The sequence below is a fragment of the Podarcis tiliguerta genome (genome assembly GCF_965153285.1).
Source record: "Podarcis tiliguerta genome assembly, chromosome: 1".
NCBI lineage: Eukaryota > Metazoa > Chordata > Lepidosauria > Squamata > Lacertidae > Podarcis > Podarcis tiliguerta.
In genome coordinates this window covers 89,308,654-89,329,173 of record NC_139534.1, presented here as the reverse complement: position 1 = coordinate 89,329,173, position 20,520 = coordinate 89,308,654, and the positions used below count along the sequence as shown (strand labels likewise).

General features: G+C 44.8%; 1 protein-coding gene and 1 long non-coding RNA gene across 2 annotated transcripts in view; one reads left to right on the top strand and one right to left on the bottom strand.

Annotated features, from left to right (window-relative positions):
• Nucleotides 1–12,477: 12,477 nt before the first annotated feature.
• On the bottom strand, nucleotides 12,478–14,059 carry LOC310657988. Its single transcript, XR_014502067.1, has 2 exons — nucleotides 13,980–14,059; nucleotides 12,478–12,769 (listed from the first exon to the last, which is right to left on the bottom strand). It is a non-coding gene; the product is annotated as an uncharacterized lncRNA (long non-coding RNA).
• The window catches only part of LOC310657919 (deubiquitinase DESI2-like), a 48,249-nt gene continuing 41,192 nt past the window's right edge, over nucleotides 13,464–20,520 (top strand). The window contains exon 1 of the mRNA XM_083399185.1: nucleotides 13,464–15,336. Coding sequence (XP_083255311.1) covers nucleotides 15,298–15,336 — 39 coding nt within the window. The 5' untranslated portion in view covers nucleotides 13,464–15,297. The remainder of the gene's footprint in view (nucleotides 15,337–20,520) is intronic.

Sequence of the window (20,520 nt, the reverse complement as noted above, 5' to 3'; positions counted from 1 at the left end):
CTCTGGGGTTGCGACACTCATCTTGCTTTATTGGCCAAGGGAGCCAGCTTCCAGGTCATGTGACCAGCATGACTAAGCCGCTTCTGGCGAACCAGAGCAGTGCACAGAAACGCCATTTACCTTCCCGTTGGAGTGGTACCTATTTATCTACTTGCACTTTGATGTGCTTTCAAATTGCTAGGTTGGCAGGAGCAGTGACCGAACAATGGGAGCTCACCCCGTCGCTGGGATTTGAACCGCCGACCTTCTGATCGGCAAGTACTAGGCTCTGTGGTTTAACCCACAGCACCACCCGCGTCCCTTTCTGTATGTGCCTACTTGTACTCAAAAGAGCTTCTTTTGAAGACCTCCTGCAGGTGCCCTGACAAGGTGAAGGTGAGAGGACAGGACCTTCTCAGTGGTGGTACCCCAGTTATGGAATGTTTTCTTCAGAGTGCTCTGGAAAAGGTTCCTCATCCCAGCTCTACCATGAACATGGCTCTTCCGCAACAAGGCTACCAAATGACCATTTTTTCCCAGACAGGAAGAAATAGGACAGCCTGGAGAGCTGTCCAGCATCTCATATTCCAGCTGAGGGGGTCTCTTCTCCACCCCCCCCAACTATTACACAGAGCTACATAAGGACCATCTTTCCCTCATATGCCATGTATTCAGCATAAAAAATAAATAAATCCATTCTAGCATGCTTTTGCTATTTTAGAATTTTTAAGTGAAGTTTATTGTTTTAATATATTCTGTTAACCACTTGGGAGGTTCACCTGCAAAGCAGTGGAAAAGGACCTAAAACAAATGGTTAGACTATCTCAGTCAAAATCTCCAAATTCTCTTCCCCACCACTTGGGCGATGCCCTGGGACAAAAAACTCAGGAAATTTCCCCTGAGTTTTCCCTGCCTAGCACAACAAATGCTTCTTTTTTTCAAGTTGGGGAAATGAATGGGAACTCTACAGTCAAACAAGAATGTAGTCTTCTTGGGTCTCTTTTTTCCGAGAACTGCCTCCAGAGCCTCCCTTGGTTACCACACAGAACTATTAGAAAGGCAAATCTTTATTGTCCATTCAGGAAGCTGTTGCGAAATCTGAGTCACTCCTAATGGATATTTGAATAGCAGCATCCCCATCTGAACAAGGCTAGCGGTTGAGTTGGCTAAGTAATCATTTCAATAAAGTTGGGGGCTTCGCAGAAGAGAAAATGAAGTCGTCATTATATACAAGGAAGGCCTACAAAGTGAGGCTTGTGTACGCTTAGCGTTTTGCCCACTGTGGTCGGTCTTTGTAATGAGACTCCAAATGGTTGTCTGTGTTTCTGTTTCTTCGCCCTCATTGTCATTTGATGACTCTTCCTGCCCTGCTCATTAACTAATTTGTTTAATAAAGAATGCTCTAGGTGGGGGGATCACCAGGTCAACGCAGAGGGCCCTTTGCATTGTCCGTATGTGGAGAAGAGGGCAGGAGGCCTGCATTACTAGATATGCCCCTGTTGGCAGGCTGCTCGCTACAGGAGCCTGGGAGATACTTTGCTCCTGTATTGCCTATATGATTTTAAAATTGCTTCAGTACGGCTCAGGAGGCCTCGTGGATGGGGGAAACAGCTAAAGGGATTAAACTGGTCATCTCAGCAGAAGTGACATTGTAAGGCACACTCACAGAACATCATTGGGCCAATGAAATTCAATCAAGCCAACATTACAACAGGGTGGCCTTTCAGATGTGGGCCCAGATACGGCGATGAACAGCAACATTTTGTTGCAGGTCCCATGTGTGCTGCATCTTCTTGTAGCTTAGTAATGATGACCAATAATTGGATCTTCTTGCACTGTAAAATGGTGGTCTTGAAATGAGCTGTATTTTTATTTTGTTTTGACTACATGTATCACATCCACATTTAACCAGCTGGCCTGGGGGAGGTACATCCAATAAATTCTATTCGGATGATCAGCCTTTTGGAGACACCCGGGCCCCTGTCACTTGTGATTGTTACAATTGCCTCAGAAGGATGCTGAGAGCAAACAAAGGTAATCACTGGTGTTGCACAACTGGTGTTTAGTGTGTTAACATGGGTCCAGTGTTTTGAAATAGAAAAGTGTAACTGTCTTGCAGCAATAAGGAGCTACCGTTGAGGACCTACAAGAAGAAACTTGGTACAGTCCGCCTGAAAATGGAGGGTTTCTTCAGATGAAGAGGGCATTACCCAAACACTTGGCTTTCACTTCCGCGTGTGTGTATCTTCATGGCGTTTTCACCTGCTAAATGTTTTCTTCTCCACACACTCCTACTCAGTGGCGTAGCATGGGGGGTGCAGGGGGGGCCGGCCGCACCGGCCGCAACATCTGGGGGTTAGGGTCAGGGGGCGCAAATCCACGGGTTAGGGGGCGCAAATTACTTGCCTTGCCCCGGGTGCTGACAACCCATGCTACGCCACTGCTCCTACTTAAATACAGGGGGAAATGGAAGGTGGTGGTGAAGGGAGAGCTTTGTACTGACACAATGAAAGATTTGAAGTGAATCATGCAACCCTAGAGTCTGTCATCACTGCTGGAGAGTTTAGGGAGAAGCTGGCGCACATTAGGCAGGCTCCCCAATCCAGAAGTAATTGAGGAGCACATGGGGTTGTTGCTAGGTAACTGCCAAGTGCTCGGATTAGTCACTATCACCTCTTTGCCCAGCAAGCCAAGTCCTTAAGTCAATTTCACAGCTCATCTCTCCCTGCAGGCTCCTAAGAGAATGATGAGTGGCATAATTGTCTAAGGGCTTAGACTACAAGGTTAAATTGAAACATTTATTAATATGGCATCTTTCTCCTACAAGCCAAGCCCTTAGTCAACTTCGCAGATGGCTCTTCCGCCACCCCTGCAAAATCTGATCCGTAGGGCTGAGCTCCTCTCTCTTTCCCTTCAGCAGGTGCCAAGGGCAATGGGAAACAGAGGCAGAGAAGGAGAGGCAGAGCGAAAGTAAGGGATCACTGTTTATAGACAGTTCTTGCTCACTTGTTCTGGGAGTCTGCACTAGAGGCTTCCTTGATATCGGTGGAAACAACTTTAATTGTGCTGAAGGAAGCACAATTGCCAAGGACAGATATGGTGCCACAAGGGAGGGCACAGGTGAAACTGAAGTCTTCTACTTCTAAGGATGTCCTATGACATCCTTAGGTCTACCTTCAATCATCTAAGGCTGTGTACACAGTGCTGTTTTAACATGCCACAAGGCTGTTCTTTTTTCAGTTCAGATCAATACTAGCTTGGGGGGAAATGCATCAAGGGGCAGAGTTTCATAAGAAACAATGGGATAGGTACTGGATAGATATGGATTGTGGCTAATGTGCACTCTTGCCAAACTACTGGCAGGGGTGCAGTGGATGAGAGTGTGCACATAGTCTCTCTGTATCCTGGAAGTCACATTATTACTAGAACGTGTTACATTTTCAAGATAGGACATTGCTTTAGTGCTGGCAAAGAAGGAATAATATATTGACTGGTTCACAGCCAGACCAAGGAACAGCAATAGTTCAGCAAAGAGGCTCACCAGTTTCATAGGGTTTATCCATTCAGATAAGAATGTCCACATCCTTCCAGACAGAGGAGGGACTCTCAGAAATGTCTCCTGGGTCATTAAAAATGAGAAGCCGACATGAATCTTTTGCCAACTCACTGGGGTGACGCCAGAGTGGCACTTGTGAACATTATTAATCAGAGATAGGAGACAGTAAAGAGCAATTTTTTGTTGCGCATACACACACTAACTTTGTTTATTCATTTATTTGACTTGCCCATTGCCTTATACTGAAGTCTCAACCAGACTTGCAACTCTGAGCAGTAAACTCCATTGCCCAGAGTTGTTTGAGGGAAAGAGAGTGCTTTAAAGACATAGTGTGTGCACAGTCCTTTCAGTTCCTTGATCTAGGTCATTGGATAGAGTTTGAAATAGATGATTGGGAAGCAGAAGAGTTTACTCTACTCTAAATATACTCTCAATTAAAATTATCCTTCAGTTTGCAGATTTATTAAGGAATCCTAGGTTCTCCTGTGTCCCTGTAAAGGTCTGCCTTTTCTTCTCCACAAACACACTCAGAGGTCTCCCCTTTCTGAGGGGAAAGGGTAACAGAGGGGGAAATTGAGAACTGTTGTGGAAGGAACAAGTGGATGTAAAAAGACCAGGGAAGAAAGGTCAAGCGGGTGAGGGAGGGGAGAGAATAAGGTACAATCTATGTATGAAATGGAAGGGGAATGGAAGGAAAAGACTGCAGGAGATGAGTGAAAAATACTTGGAGAGTCATGTGTGAGTGCGAAGGGAATACAGTGGTACCTTGGGTTACAGACACTTCAGGTTACAGACGCTTCAGGTTACAGACTTCGCTAACCCAGAAATAGTACCTCAGGTTAAGAACTTTGCTTCAGGATGAGAACAGAAATTGCGTGGCGGCGGCGTGGCGTCAGCAGGAGGCCCCATTAGCTAAAGTGGTCCCTCAGGTTAAGAACAGTTTCAGGTTAACAACAGACCTCCAGAACGAATTAAGTTCTTAACCCGAGGTACCACTGTATATAAAAGGGAGATCTCCACTTAAAGCCTCTGGATTAGCAAATTCTGTCTGAAAGGAGGAGGGCAGGAAGTCACAATACATCCAGAGCAATGTCGTACTTAACTTGGGGAAAGCTGAGCTATGGAACACCTTGCTGCAAGGAAAATGCATTTACCAATTTCCAAAGATGGATAAGATATCAGTAGAAAACGATGTCTGTAATCACCATCAGATTATGCCACACTCTGGGCCTCAGTGATTTTCAGCCTTCTCAGGTGGGCCGCGGGGCTTAAAAGTTTGAGAACCTCTGTTCCGGTCTATGAGTGTGCATATTTGGATGACCTGCAATTAGATTGCCAGATATAATCCTCTGTGGATTAAAAGGAGCAATGGTTAAGGAAAATCATTTCCCTCTTATCTCACTTCACTTCAGTATAATATGACACAAAGCAGCCATGCAATCTTTGCAAAGAAAAGCAAATTGTGTTAGCACAGCAGCCTCTCCAGGGCTGATCTGCTTTCTGTAGCTGACAAATAAAATAATGAAAGCTAAATGCACTTACATTAACCCCAGGTTACTCTGCAGATGGATGCATACGATTGTACCAGAGAGAAAGATCACATTATTTCCTATTAGCATTACTTTTGTTTCACAGTCAGTGTAACCAGCAGTTCCTCCTTTCATACTGCTCAATAGTTAGAATAATTTAACAGTTAGGATCTGATTTCTACCTCTTGTGCAAGATATATGTAATAATAAAAACTGAGGTCTAGACTGCATTTGAACTTAATTCAGAATCGAGCCTTCCATTGAAATTAAATGTACTAAATTAAAATTTTGAACCCTTCAAATATTTTTTTTCCTTCTGCTTTTTGCATACCCCCCAACAATGTTTAAGACAAGGGTTGGGGACCTGTGGCCCTCCAGATGTTGTTCCATAGTCCCTGTCCATTGATCATGCTGGCTAAGGCTGCTGGGATAATAATAATAATAATAATAATAATAATAATATATTATTTATACCCTGCCCATCTGGCTGAGTCTCCCCAGCCACTCTGGGCGGCTCCCAATCAAGTATTAAAAACAATACAGCGTTAAATGTTAATTGTTGTTAGCCGCCCTGAGCCCGGCTTCGGCTGGGGAGGGCGGGATATAAATAAAATTTATTATTATTATTATTATTATTATTATTATTATTAAATGTTAAAAACTTCCCTGAACAGGGCTGCATTCAGATGTCTTTTAAAGATAGGATAGCTACTTATTTCCTTCACATCTGAAGGGAGGGCGTTCCACAGGGCGGGCGCCACTACCGAGTAGGCCCTCTGTCTGGTTCCCTGTAACCTCACTTCTCGCAATGAGGGAACTGCCAGAAGGCCCTTGGCGCTGGATCTCAGTGGGACACCTTCAGGGCCACAAATTCCCATCCCAGAGTTCAGGCTGCTCCTTGTAAGCACAGGATTCAGGACTTGCTGTGTTCCTTAAATGATGTTTAAAGCCAGAGTAGCCCCATTGACTTCAACGGAAATGCTCCAAAGTAAGTTATTTGAAAATCCTTTCTACTCAAACCAATAGCATCCCTTGGTCCATTGTTTTCATTGCAGATGAAGGGTGTCTTGGCAGTTCTAAATTACAGGACTTCATCCTACTTCCCATGTGACTTTACCTCATTGGACCATGGAAGGTGAGTCACAGGTTGCTTTTTCTTGATGACTCCCGTTGTCTGCATTTGATGCAGCTCAGCTGGTCTGGCACAACAAGCCGTACTCAAGCGTAAACTCTGCCTTTTCATTCAGCTGCAAACATTTCTCCTCAATGTACAAACACATCCTTTAAATTGCAGGCTCCATTGTTCTTCACTTAAGGGGGTGTGCCACAACAACCAGTAATGGCATGCCATTGGTAGTTGCAGACCCAGAATTCCTAACAAAACGAAGGAAGCCTTGTACTTGTTTGCCTTTGCTTTGAAGCCAGCAATCAGCATTTTATTTACATACCAAAGAATGCACACACTACCCCAACACCCCAACTGAACACAGTGAGAACTACTTTGGAGTAAACGTGAGCAGACTTCCTATGCACAAGACCGTATCCATTTCTATGTCCTGTGACTGCCTTATAGAATCAACTGGGGATGTTTTGCTACCTATCTCTCCTGTTGATTTTCAAGTCCCTGTTTGATTCTCAAGATCAGGGTTTCCCAACTTGAGTCCCCCGCTGTTTTTAGACTACAGTTCTCATCATCCTTGAACACTGGTCCTGCTAGCTAGGGATGATGGGAGTTGTAGTCCAAAAACAGCAGGGAAACCCTGCTCTAGATCAGCCTTTCTCAACCTCGGATCCTCAGATGTTGTTGGACTACAACTTCCATCATCCGTAGCAGGACATCTGGAGACCCAAGGCTGAGAAAGGCTGCTCCAGATCCTTTTGATGCCATTGATCATGGAATTCTTATGTGCCAATTTAGGAATGAGTTTGCCAGGCACAGGAGCCATGTGGCTCTGCTCATCTCTGGAGGATAGGTCCTGCAAGGTGGTACTGGGGGACTACTGGTCTTCAAGAGTAGGTGTGGGGAACCTTTGTCCCTCCAGGTGTTGCTGAATTGCAACTTCCATTATCCTTGGCCATTGTTTCTGATGCTGATGGGAGTTGTAGTTCAGCAACACCTGGAGGCGCTTGTGGTAGAAGGTTACCAATCTTCCTTTGGCTTTCATTGTGCCACAACATTTTGATCTCATCCCTTAAATGCTTCCATGTCTGCTTGATAAGGTTGTCCTGAAATTGGGCTGTGGACTCATCAGTATGCTAATGACACTTGGCTCTGTCTCTCATTTCTTTCAGATCCTAGGGATGCAGTGGAATTAACTTTATGGGAGTGGATGAGAGAAAACAATCTGAAACTTAATTCAGAAGAAACAGAGGAATGTCTGGTTTAGTGGGACACCTGATCTGGGAGTAAATGCAAATCAACTTTGACGTTTGGGTAGATGCTTCTTGATGTAGCACCACTCTTAGATGATGTGGTGGTCACAGTGACTAAGCATTATCTGATGGCTGATGAGGCAGTTGTCCCATTTCCTAGAGAGGTCAGACCTGGCCACAGTAATTCATGCTTCCTTAACTTCTAGAATAGACAGCTGTGATTGTTGTTGTTGCTGCTGCTGTTCTTAACAGGTGACCAGTGTGTGCTTTAAAAATTAAAGCCTCTGCTGATCTATCACCTGATCTAACCATGAAGCAAAGCAAAGGCCATCAGATGACATATAGGTTTGCCAGCAGGTGGAGACAGAGTAGTTCTACCCAATGGTTTGTCTCACAAAGGAATGTTGCCCTGTTAAGTCCATCCCTATGCCAAAGTATATCATGAGAGTTTGAAAATTTATGGTATAGCATTAAAAAAAGGTATAGAAAAGTTACTAGAGGTCTGGGGTCATTGCATCAGAATGATAAGTTGGGAATCTACTTAGAAAACAGTTGGCAGATGTCCTTTCCAAATCATATATAACTAAACTTGAATTTTTGTAGGCTTCATTGTGTTTCTGTACCCAAACTGCTCTCTCTCTCTCTCAATTTATGAAAGCCCAGCGCAATAAAATGTGGCCTAAGCTGATAAGAGAAAGTTCAGAAATACCTTTGTCCCTAGAAATATATGAAGATTCATCCTGACATGCTGCTAAGCTGTCATTCTGAAAGACAGATGAGCCTGCAAGATTCAGAGTGATGATGTCAACTTCAGTTTCGAGCACAGAGATTTGGAGAGAGGTGAAGGAGAGAGTGGTTTTGGACAGCACTAGAATTGGACAAGGCAAATACGCTGTACTTTGGAGAAATGAGTTTCATTTTGTTTCACAAATGGGCAGAAATAAGAAAGGCCAGGATCCAAATGGCCATGACCTGGATATGAAAGCCACCTAGCTTCAGTGCTGCACTATCCTCCAGTGCAATAGTGGGGGAACCTGTAGCCCTGCAGGCATTGCTGGACTTCAACTCTCCACTAGCTTGCCAGCAGGACCAATGGTCAGGGATGGTGGGAGTTGTAGTCCAACAACATCTGAAGAACCACACGTTCCCCATCTCTGTTCCAAAGCAACCATCCACAAAGCCCCAATAAGAGGGCAGCTACTTAGAGATAAGTCAAACACAGGAGGCTGCCACACAGAGTCAGATCATTGGTCTATCTAGCTCAGGAGTGTCTACACTAGCTGTCAGCAGCTCTCCAGGATTTCAGACAGGGAATCTTTCCCAGTCCTACCTGAAGATTGAACCTTGGACCTTTAGCCTGCAAGACAGATTTACCGCTGGATTTACAGACTTCACTGTGCTTCAGTACCCAAACGGCACAATCTCCCTCCAGCTTCCTGAAAGTGAAGAGCAAGAAAATATGACCTAACCTGATAAGAGAAAGTTCAGAAATACCTTTGTCCCCCAGAATAGGCACACCTCAAGCAGACCGCTTCCCAAAACGCAACAGCATCTTCTCTTTGGTTAAATCTGTCTAACAGGAGCCCAAGAGGAAATCCTTCCAATTTACACCTCTTCCATTCTCTGCACAAAGTGCAGAGGCCTAGGACCCTCGTACCTACGCCTCTCCAGGTATGCCCCACGGAGAGCAACACCTTAGTGGTCCCGGGCCCTAAGGAAGTTAGATTAGCTTCTACCAGAGCCAGGCCTTTTCAACTCTGGCTCCGTCCTGGTGGAATGTTCTGCCTCATGAGACCAGGGCCCTGCAGGATCTGATTTCCTTCCGCAGGGCCTGTAAGACAGAGTTTTTCCGCCTGGCCTTTGGCTTGGAGCCAATCTGATTCCCTCCCCCTCTTTTTTTCCTTCTTCTTCCTTTCTCCTCCTGTGATGAGGCTGCATTTTAATATTGTAATGTTTCAATATTTTAATGTATTTTAATCTTGTTTTTAAGTTGTATTCATTCAACTTGTTTTTATTATTGCTTGTTAGTCGCCCTGGGGAGGGCGGGGTATAAATAAAAATTATTATTATTATTATTATTATTATTATTATTATTATTATTATTATTATTTCCAACAAGCACCCATCTCTGAAGATTTCCTATGCTTGAGATTCACTAGGGAATGGGGAGTCTAAAAACAGCCATAACTTTCTCTTTTTCACACAAGTGGATAAAATTTGAAGACAAATGAGCCCCCCCCCCCCGATTAAGTCTACCAAATTTCAGGTAGATCCATCTACAGCGTTTTGTGCAGAGAACCTTTCATTGTGTCTTTTATTGTTGTTGTTATTGAAGCAATTCATTAATATTTAAATTTGGGGCAGAATTTAATGCAAATTCTAGGCAGGGTTACTCTTTCTGAGAGGATGAAGCCTGGCTAATTTCAGAAAGATGTGCTATATTTATATTTATATTATTTCTGTTTTATGGCTATGATGTAGGTACATTATATTGTTTATTATTATGTTGCTATGTAGTAAACTGTCTTGTCAAGGAAGGGTGGTATATAAAGTTCACAAATAAAACAACAGAGCATGCAAATAGCCTAATGGGTGCTAAAGGAGGGGGTAAGTATCTAAAATCTTCATAATACTGAGAAAAGGAAGCAACTGCCAGCATTGCACACAGCATGCAATCTGTTAATTAACAGTAATGGTTTCTTGGAAGCTATTAGAGGATATATACTCTAAGTTCATATTACTGTCAAAACCTACTTTAAACACCCACTTTACAAAATTTAACCAGGAGCTTCACTGTTTGTGTTCTAATATGCAGACAAAGCCCACTTCATTAAGACAAAGTTAAGTTAGAGTTACCTGAATGTCAGCAATAATTCTATTAAAAAATCACATTTTAACAGACCACAAAAAAACCATAGTGTTGCTTTGTTTTACAGTATCCCTGATAAAGGTTGTAACAAAATGGCATTGGCTGCAATCCTATACACTTTTACCTGGCAGTAAGTCCATTTGAACTCAGTTAGGCTTACTTCAGAGGCAACATGTATAGGATTGAACTGACAGTTACAGTTTCATGCACCGTTTAGTTCTTCATTGTAACTCTAAAAAAACACCCACCAATAGTTAGAGAATGAACAGTCTAGTTAACATTTCAGCATAAGTTTAAATTCTCCTTTTCTCCTAATAGAGTGTGGTGTTATTAGACCGGATAGATTGGCTAAAAATAATAAATTCTGGTTCAAAATGGGAGCTTGGATAATGGTGGCCATGGCAGCGGCAAAATATTAATTGAACCTTCCAAAAAGTACGACCATTTCCACCTGTTCACTTTTGTTTCCTGTTCTTCTCATTTTGCAGATGGAGAGATAATGACTTGTTCATTGGTGCTTATGAATTCACCACTTGTGAGATTAGCCTCAAAAGCTGAGCTCTCTAGTCCACTGTTAAGGACAAGCTGTTGGCAGGGGCAAGGCCTTTTCAGTGATGGCCCCACATATCTGTAACTTCCTCCCATGGGTACTACCTTTGGCCCCCTCCTTGATAGCTTTATTTTAAAAATTCTCTTCTACTTGACATTTAACTGATAGTTTTCGTATATTGATTGTGGCAGTTTTAGGCATCAATTTATTTATCTTGTTTTAATGTTTTGTTGTTTAATAGATGTGTTGTTGTTGACATTTTATTCACAGAGTTTTACCCTAGAACTTAGACTGTAAATGCATCAAATAAATAGATACTGAGATGCAACTTGAAATTGAGGCTTTCAGTTCGAAGTCCTTGAAGCACACTTCAAGGGAGGTACACTGCCATTAGATTACAACCAAATCAGAGCCGAACCTGATGCCCTCCAGAGATCATTAGAATATAAGTTTCATTAGCCCCAGAGAGCATGGTGAATGGTTAGTGATGCTGAAAACAGAAGCAGCTCACTGGGTGGGGCAGCCTCCCAACAGTGGGTTGCTATAGAGGTGTTGAGGAGTTCAGTGCAGTGGAAATACATTAGCAGAAGCACCAGATTGGCGGCTCTGCTGGTGCATTTGCACTGCACCAGCCTTCTCTTCACCACCACCCCAGCTCTCTCCCAGTAAGTAACAGCAACCCATTGCCTGGGAAGCTAGTGTAGTAGCACCACTTCACCTGGCAAACCACTTCTGGCTGTTTAATGCCTGGGATTAAGCCTGAGATGTTCTGCTTGCAAAGCAGTTGCTCTATAACTGAGCTACAGACCTTCACCTAAACCTGCCATCCTCTAGATATCTAACAACTTCTAGAAGGGCCACAGGATTTGGGGTAGACCATCTCTTAGCACGCAGAACATCCCAGGTGTAATCCCTGACATCTCCAGGTAGGAGTGGTCATGTTCCCTGTCTGAAAACCTGGACAGCTGCCAGCTTGTGTTGATAGGACTGTGCTAGATCAATGGTCTCACTTGGTGTAAAGCTTGGTGTTATGTCTTTCCTGCTTCCCCTGCCCCCTGCCCGACTGAGATTTTTATCCAGCTTCCATAAGAACATAAGAAGAGCCTGCTATATCAGGACAATGGCACATCTAGTCCAGTATCCTGTTCTCACAGTAGCCAACCAGATGCCTGTGAGAAACTAGCAAGCAGGATTCAAACACAAGAGTACAGTGGACACTCGGGTTGCGAATGTGATCTGTGCGGGAGGCACGTTTGCAACCCGCAACATTCGCAACCTGCAGTGCCGCATCTGCACATGCATGGGTCACAATTTGGCACTTCTGCGCATGCACGAGCACCAAAACCCAGAAGCAACCCATTCTGGTACTTCCAGGTTTGGCGCAGTGCGCAACCTGAAAACGTGCAACCTGAAGCGTCTGTAACCCGAGGTATGACTGTACTCTCCCCTTCAGTGGTTTCCTGCAACTGGCATTCAGAAGCTTGCTGCCTCTGCCTGAGATTTTTCCCAGCTTCCAGATCTGAAGTGAGGGCTGGGGGTGAGGGAGTGATATTCACCCCTCTTCAACCTCTCCCACCAAACCTCAGACGAAAGTCTGCTCCAGTGAGAATTCCAGTGCACATAGCCTGCCCCAACCTTTATTATTCCCATTAATTCAAACCAGTGCTGCCTTTTGCAGCCTGCATTAACCTGACAGAGCATCAAAGAAAGTGGCTGGGTGGACTGAGTGGCTTGCAGTGGTTAGACTGAGCTGTTCCTCTGCAGTCTCAAGGGGGCAGGATGGATGGCTGTAGAATCCACATTTCCCAGGTTCTCCAGTCGTATTTCACTCTTGGATGGCACTCAAAGATCCTGTGCTGTCACCCTGAAGACGATATTTCACAAAACAACTTTTGCTGTAGAAAGAAAAGGGGCTGGGAGCAGGAAAAAAAATGTTAGGTCAAAATTATTCAGTCCAAGAGAGTATGATGTCACATAGGATATTACAATCAATCAATCAATCAATCACAACAATAGGAGTTTGGGATCCAAGCCATCTCCCTTGTAAGCTAGGGAGTTTTGCCATTGAGCTCAGCAGGAGCAGGATTGCAGCCTTGGATTTAATGAGTAACCCAACAGATGGGATGTAGGCTGTACACAAACACACACACACACACACACACACACACACACAGAGAGAGAGAGAGAGACTTCCTCATACATCCCATGAAGCACGTCCTGCATCTTATACATTCTAAGCATTCATTGGGATTAATGAGTCCCTGTCAGTCCTGTATTCTAATTCAGAACACCCCTCCTTTTTTTTTTAAGTAGTGGTGCATAAAATTATCTCCACCATCCTGATAAATCCACTGAAATGTGCCCTCTCTGTAGAAAAAACTGCAGAAGAATAAAATGGGTCTCCCCTCGTTCAGAACAGAGAAGCGGGGGGGGGGCAGGGGGGGCTTAGGCAGGTGAGCCGGACCTTTTATCCTCAGCATCAATATGCCTGCTGGATCTTGCCATTTCTCAAATGGAAGGTAGGAAGGCTCTCTCTCTCTCTCTCTCTCTCTCTCTTCTGTTGAATGGTCCGCATGCAGCTGAGGGGAAGCATTCAGCTGTTGCCTGCGAAAGACCAGGGAATGCTGGGCTATGCTGATGTAACAGGCTCTCTGCAATTTTCATTCAGATGTGGTTGGCTGCAAGCTGGCAGCCAGCCTCAGCTACGCCTCCAACTCAGATGAGGTAATCCCAGCTCCCTTTTTTGGCTACTCCAAGCAGGATCTGCGCTTCCCCAGCTTTCAGGTCAGCTTACTCCCCTCCCTGAAATTCACCGGACACAGAAAGACCACCCTCTTTCCTTATCCCCCCCTTTCCCTTCCCTATCTCTTGATTGCACATCCCACTATGTTTTTTTGGGAAGGGGAGGGAGGAGCGATCACAGGAAGAAATATACCGCAATGGATTCATACTTTACTCTGGCCTCCAGGTCCGATTTGAACGGGATTTGCGAGTCTCCGGCAAGGATGCACAGTCCCGCTACACCCCCGCAGCCCTAACTAGCGACGGGATAGGAGAAAGTCCACAACACCCTCCCTCCCCCTCCCCCTCCTTCTGCGAGAAGTCTCAGCTGCTGTGACTGACCTCCTTCCCCAGCTCCTGGTTGTCGAATCGTCTCCCTTCGGAGATGCATCATCTTCGGAGAAGATGGAGTGGAACTCTTCTGCTCTTTCCAGCCACCAAGGGATGCTTCTGTTGAGGCGAGCTGGCGCAGAAATCAGGGGTCTGAGCCTCCGATGCAAAGTGCTGAGAAGAGCAAAGTCTTTGCGCTCAGGATTTTCCGGGTCACTGCTGTCCTCTCGTCAGCATCTGGAGAGCTCTTTGCACGCGATTCTCGTCAACGGGTCTCCAGAGTGCGGCTCCGAGGAATGGACGGCGCGAGGGACTTCAGCACTCTGGACAGCTCCACCGCCGAACCGCTCCAGAGGCTGAACTAAATGCTTTTGTTCACGTCCAGCTTCCCTTTAAGAAAACTCATCCCCCTACTGAGTATGGGTCCCCCCACCACCAGAGCCTCAAAGAGTTATCCAAGCCTTTTCTTGCTTTTTTCAAAGAAATCTTATGAGATGGCTTGCTTGCTACACATCCCTTGAAGAGCCAAGGTGTTAAGACGTAAACCTCAGGACCCTGGAGAGCTCCCGCAGGTGCCGAAACTTTGGAAACAGAGAAGAGACCCCCCCAGGAAGCAGTGTGGTGTTGTTGCTTTCTCCTTAGCTGAATTTAAAGGCTCTCTGTGTTGCATAGATGAGCTCTTATTTTGTGTGCAATGCCTGTCAGAGAGCTGTTCTAGTCTAGAAACCTGGTGCTAAGCTTCACTTTAAGGTGTTTTATTATTATTATTATTTTACTCTTTACTAGAGCATCTCCCCGCTCCCAATGTCACTCCACACTTTGAACTTCATTATAAATATTTATACTTTGGCTGAAAGTCTGCTCCGGATTCTTCCCCCCATCCAGCCTTTAATCCTCTCGTCTCCCTTCTGTGGTCCCCCCCATTCTGAGAGATTTAGGACAAGGGTTCATCCACAACGCAAACAATCCAGCCCTTTGGTGCTGTTTGGGATTTGCAGTTAGGAGAGAGGCAGGACGGGGTCTGGCTTGAGCATGCTATACAAACGCTGCCACATCAGTCAGCTGCAGTATTAAAAGAGGAAAGCAAGCAAAAGACTGAATGTTCTGTTCGGAGGTGAAAGGGGAGCATCTTTTCCAAAAAAAAAAATTGGCATCAAAGGGCGGGGGAAGCCCTTCTTGGACATCCCCATCACAACTGACTATTCTTCACACAAGCATTTCTTCCCTGTGCAGCTAAGAGTGAAAGAAAGAAAGACCCCCATCCCTTTGGGCATTGCCACATCTGGCAGGGATTTAAAGGCTTAAAATCCAGCCTTCGCTGCAATCCACAATGGCAAATGAACCAGTGATTTTGAATGTTTATGACATGGTGAGTAAGAAACAATCTGATGCCTCTGTTGGGGTGGTGGTGGTTGGGGGGGCGGTGAGGAAGACGATTCCAGGATGTTGATTGGACAAGAGATTCTATTATGATGAGCCAAGCAGCACAACTCACAGCACTGGCCGGGCTAGATTTTCACAGCCATTGGTGTGACAGGGATGCTGGCGCCGACACTTGCTTCTTTGCTTTTTCACAGCCTGTCAAAGCCAGCTCAAGGTAAAAAGATGACAGGAAATTTTGGGGGATATTACCTTGGAAGGGCTTTTCATCCTTCCTCTTTAATTTTCAAAAGCCCAACTGGGGATGGGGGGGAGGCAGAGGGAGAGATGTGACAGAATAGCCTGTTTTCATAGCTAGATGCCCTTGACATTCAAGGCGATTAAACACTCTAGACTAGAGAGGAATGGGGAGAGAGATTTAATATGTCAGACCCTCTTGAAACCTGATCATGTGGGGGGGGGGGATACAACAGAGGTCAATGAAGTTTACTCCCATGTAAGTGTGCAGAGGATTGCAGCCTTCATGTTCACATTCCACATTAGGACCTCAGGAGCATGAGTGAAGCCGGTGGGGACACCTTGATCGAATGGGATATATTTGAAGATGAATATTGTCACCAGAGGAGTACCCTATTTTAAGTAGCAAAGCCTCTATCACTGGGTCCTCAGGGTTCATCACCTTGTCTCATAACACTAGAACTTATATACATCTAAGGAAGCCAAATGTTGGATGATTCAGGACGGATAAAAGAAAATTCCTCTTCACACAGTACGTGGTTAAACTATGGAACTCACTCCCCCAAGAGGCACTGATGGCCTTTAGATGAATAAAAGAGGATGAGACAAGTTCATGGAAGAGAAGGGTATATCAGTGGCTATTAGCCATGATATGGCTATGTTCTGCCTCTATGGTCAGAGCCAGTAAAGCTTCTGAATACCAGTTGCCAGAAATTGCAGGAGAGGAGAATACTCTTGTGCTCAGGCCCTGCTTGCAGGTTTCCCACAGGCATCTAGTTGGCCACTGTGAGAACAGGATGCTGGACTAGATTTGCCATTGCCCTGATTCAGCAGGCTCTTTGCAGGTTTATAAGAAAGCACTTTCTCAGCCAGTGATGTCTATGAGAAACACTCTCTTCAGATTTTACCCAGTTGGGGATTTTGAAACTCCCTTTGCTGTTAACTTGGATCTTTTGTTGTTTTTCTGTGCAGTCCTCTCCTGGTGGTGATGGAAATCATTTTGATTAACCCCTATTTTTTAAATGAGATATCAAGGAATAGGGGGTATTTAATGTACAGTTTCTCATGGACTCTCAAGGATGACAAGGATATTTCTCTCTTATAAGAATAGGCTTGGCTGTGGTATATAGCCAGTACCTCTTTGAGTGATGTTTTCCCCTGCATTTTCTAGTCCAATTCTCAAATGTTTGTCAGACGTCACAAAACATCATCCAATTTTATTGTCAAATTAGGCCCAGCAGCTGGCTTTTTTTTTTGTAAATGCTCATTTTCACCTCTGAAAAATTTATGAAGGATCTGTTACACTAATGAAAGCTAAATTGTAGCAACAAGTCACAAAGCCCTCATTAAAGAATGATGATAAAAGGTTTTTCAGGAATTCCAATCAGAACAGGCATGTCCAAAGTCCGTTTTGGGGGCTTAATCTGGCCCGCTGGTCAGTTTAATTTGGCCCTTGTGGCAGTTTATTTCCTGGGGTAAAATCCTAAAAAAAGCTGAACAACTTTGAGGTAAAATCATACAAAAAGCTCAACAACTTCAATCCTAAAAAAACGATAACAACTTGGGTTGGCCCTTTGGTCAGCCCTCACGGCCCTTCACTTCATCAAATTTGGCCCTCTTTGAAAAAAGTTTGGACACCACTGAATTAGAGTGATTACAATGTGGGCAATTGGTTAGTATTTGATATTAAATAGTTTTCTATTCTGGACTATAATAATAATAATAATAATAATAATAGTTATTTATACCCCACCCATCTGGCTGGGTTTCCACCAGCCATTCTGGGTGGCTCCAAACAGAATATTAAAAACATGCTAAAACATCAAACATTAAAAACTTCCCTAAACAGGGCTGCTTTCAGGTGTCTTCTAAACGTCAGATAGTTGTTTATTTCCTTGACATCTGATGGGAGGGCATTCCACAGGATGGGTGCCACTACCAAGAAGGCCCTCTGCCTCGTTCCCTGTACCCTTACTGCACGCAGTGAGGGAACTGGCAGCACTGGACCTCAGTGTCTGGGCTGAACGATGGGCGTGGAGACAGGTATACTGGGCCGAGGCCGTTTAGGGCTTTAAAGGTCAGCACCAACACTTTGAACTGTGCTCGGAAGTGTACTGAGAGCCAAAGTAGGTCTTTCAGGGCCAGTGTTCTGTGGTCTCAGCGGCCACTTTAGTTTGGTTACCATTTCAACATTTTGATAATTTGCATTTTGCAGGCTCTGGTATTTATTTATAATTTACTTATACACTCCTTTAGCCAATAAACCTCCTAGAACCTCTTAGAACAACTTACAAAAATCGCCTCTATGGTGGTCCTTTCCCTCAGGGTGACAATATGAAAACACAGGACACACAAGGGAAAAGAAAGGAAGGAGTGACAAGCAAGCTCAAGAACAGGTTCTTAAAGTTACAGCCTATGGCAGTGGCAGTTCTGGATGCCTTAACCTTTATAAAGAGCAGTCTCTCCCTGGAAGCTCTCTTCCGCCAGATCTGTTATGTTGCTATAACTGTGTCCACAAAGCCATCTGTAAGGCAGTGTTTTGTTTTGAAATTGTTCCAGACATTTAAAGGCTCACCATGTGTTGGGTTTATAAATGGCAGGAGTGTGTGTGTGTGTGTGTGTGTGTGTGTGTGTGTGTTTATTATCTATATCTATCTGTCTATCTGTCTATCTGTCTATCTATCTATCTATCTATCTATCTATCTATCTATCTATCTAGTGATATTTGGGCTGACACACTTCAAAGTGCCCACTTAGCAGGGCACTGAACTCTCTTTTAAAAAATTATTGCAAATATAAGTAAATATTTCTAAAGAAAGCAGTCTTGCTTACTCATCTCTTCTTTTTGTTGGCCATAACCAGAATCAGATAAAAATTCTGTGCCATTTTAATGCATTGTTATTTTCAGGACGTACTTAGGGGCTCCCACCAGACTAACTTGGCCTGAAGAGCAGTATGTGTCATGTCAATATCTGTCTGTCTCAATGCTCCCATTGTTTTAAATGTTAGCTTCTCAAATCATGTTGTTTCCCCTTTCTCTTGCATTGTTTGTGCCCTTCCAGTTGGAAACTGCACCCAGAAAGTGTGATTTATTTTCAAGGATTAACTCAAGCCCCATCTCCCATTTTAAGCCAAAGGAACACATTAGGAGCTTCTCGTCTCGATTTTTTAGGAGGTACTTGAAAAATTACTGCAACGAATGCTCTTAAAATATACTTATTTGCAATATTGGTTATTAATAAAGAGATTGATTTATAATTTTTTGCAAAATGAATACAAATCTTACATTTAGTGTTTAGTGAGAAATAAACACTTGTGTACTCAATTAAGTTTGCTCCCTATTAATTGTCTTTAAAAGTGTAGCTTTAGGAAGCTCCTGGGAAGATCAGCTGAGGAGCTGTTGGATCCCATTGATCTCCTCCACGGCAGGAGAGGGAGGTTTATGTACAGAAAAGAGAGGTCTGTTGCTGGGAGTCTCCTGGTGGACAACTTCACTGCCATCACTGTTCCATGGGCAATGGTGGCGGCCAAAACAGGGTGTATCAGAGGAGGCCATGGATCTGCAGGTTCCTAAGTCTCCTTATTTCCATCTCACTCCCCCAAACTGGTCGCAAAACTACACCAGTCTTGGAGCTGGCTTAGATTATTTATTACATTGTATCCAATGTTAGTCCTGCTCAAAGTAGACCCTTTGAAACTAATAGGCATGGCTGGCTTACATCTGCTCATTTCAGTGGTTAGTTAGATACAGCCCAAAGTGATCAATGGACCAGACCATGTCATTACCGAGGAGGCAGGTTTAGTCGTTGTCTGAGGACTATCCCTGCCTCCGGGTCTGGCCTTGACCGGATGGATACTGGAATCAACAGGGGAAACCCACATGACCTGAAAGTGTTGCTGTGCAATGCCAGGTCAATGATGAATAAAACCACTGCCATCCACGACTTGATTGTGGATGGAGGATTTGACCTGGCATGTGTGACGGAGACCTGGCTGGAGGAAGCAGATGGGCCTGTCCTTGCCGCTGCTTGCCCACCAGGTTTCTCTTACGCACAGCAACCCAGGTCATGTGGGCGGGGAGGGGGGGTTGCAGTGATTTTTAGGAAGTCACTAGCTTGCACCAGGCGTCCTACTGGGAAGATCCAGCTCTCTGAGTGCATGTTCTGGAAGTTGGGCAATAGGGGCAGTACAGGATTCCTTTTGGTGTACCGACCTCCCCGCTGCACCAAGGATTCCCTGTCCGAGCTGCTTCAGGTCGTGGCGGATTTTCTCCTGGAGACACCTAGTTTGGTTGTCCTAGGGGATTTTAACATCCATGCCGACACGACCTTACAAGGGGCTGCCCGGGACTTCGTGGAAAGCATGGCCTCCATGGGGCTGTCCCTGAATAAGTTTGGCCCAACTCATAGTCATGGACATGCCTTAGACCTGGTGTTCACCTCTAGTGACGTGGGTGATCTGACACTAAGTAAAAGTGAAACAAAAGAAGTGCCATGGTCAGATCACTTCCTGGTGCAACTGGACTTCTCCGCGACCCTTCCCCTCTGCAGGGAGGTGGGACCAATTCGGATGGTCCGCCCCCGCCACTTAATGGATCCAAATGGTTTCCAGAGAGTGGTAGGGGATGCCTTAGCCCATGTTGATGGCCTTTCAGCTGATTCCCTGGTGGCCCGCTGGAATGCGGAGTTAACCAGGGCTATCGACTGTCTGGCTCCGAAGCGCCCTCTCCGATTGCATGGAGCCCGAACAGCCCCGTGGTTTTCTTCGGAGCTGAGGGCGATGAAACAATCGTTGAGACGGTTAGAGCGTCGGTGGCAGAAAACTCACTCCGAATCTGACCGGACACAGGTTAGAGCTCAACGTCGAGCCTACCAAGTGGCGATAGCGACGGCGAAGAAGACTTTCTTCACCGCCTCTATTGCATCTGCAGAAAATA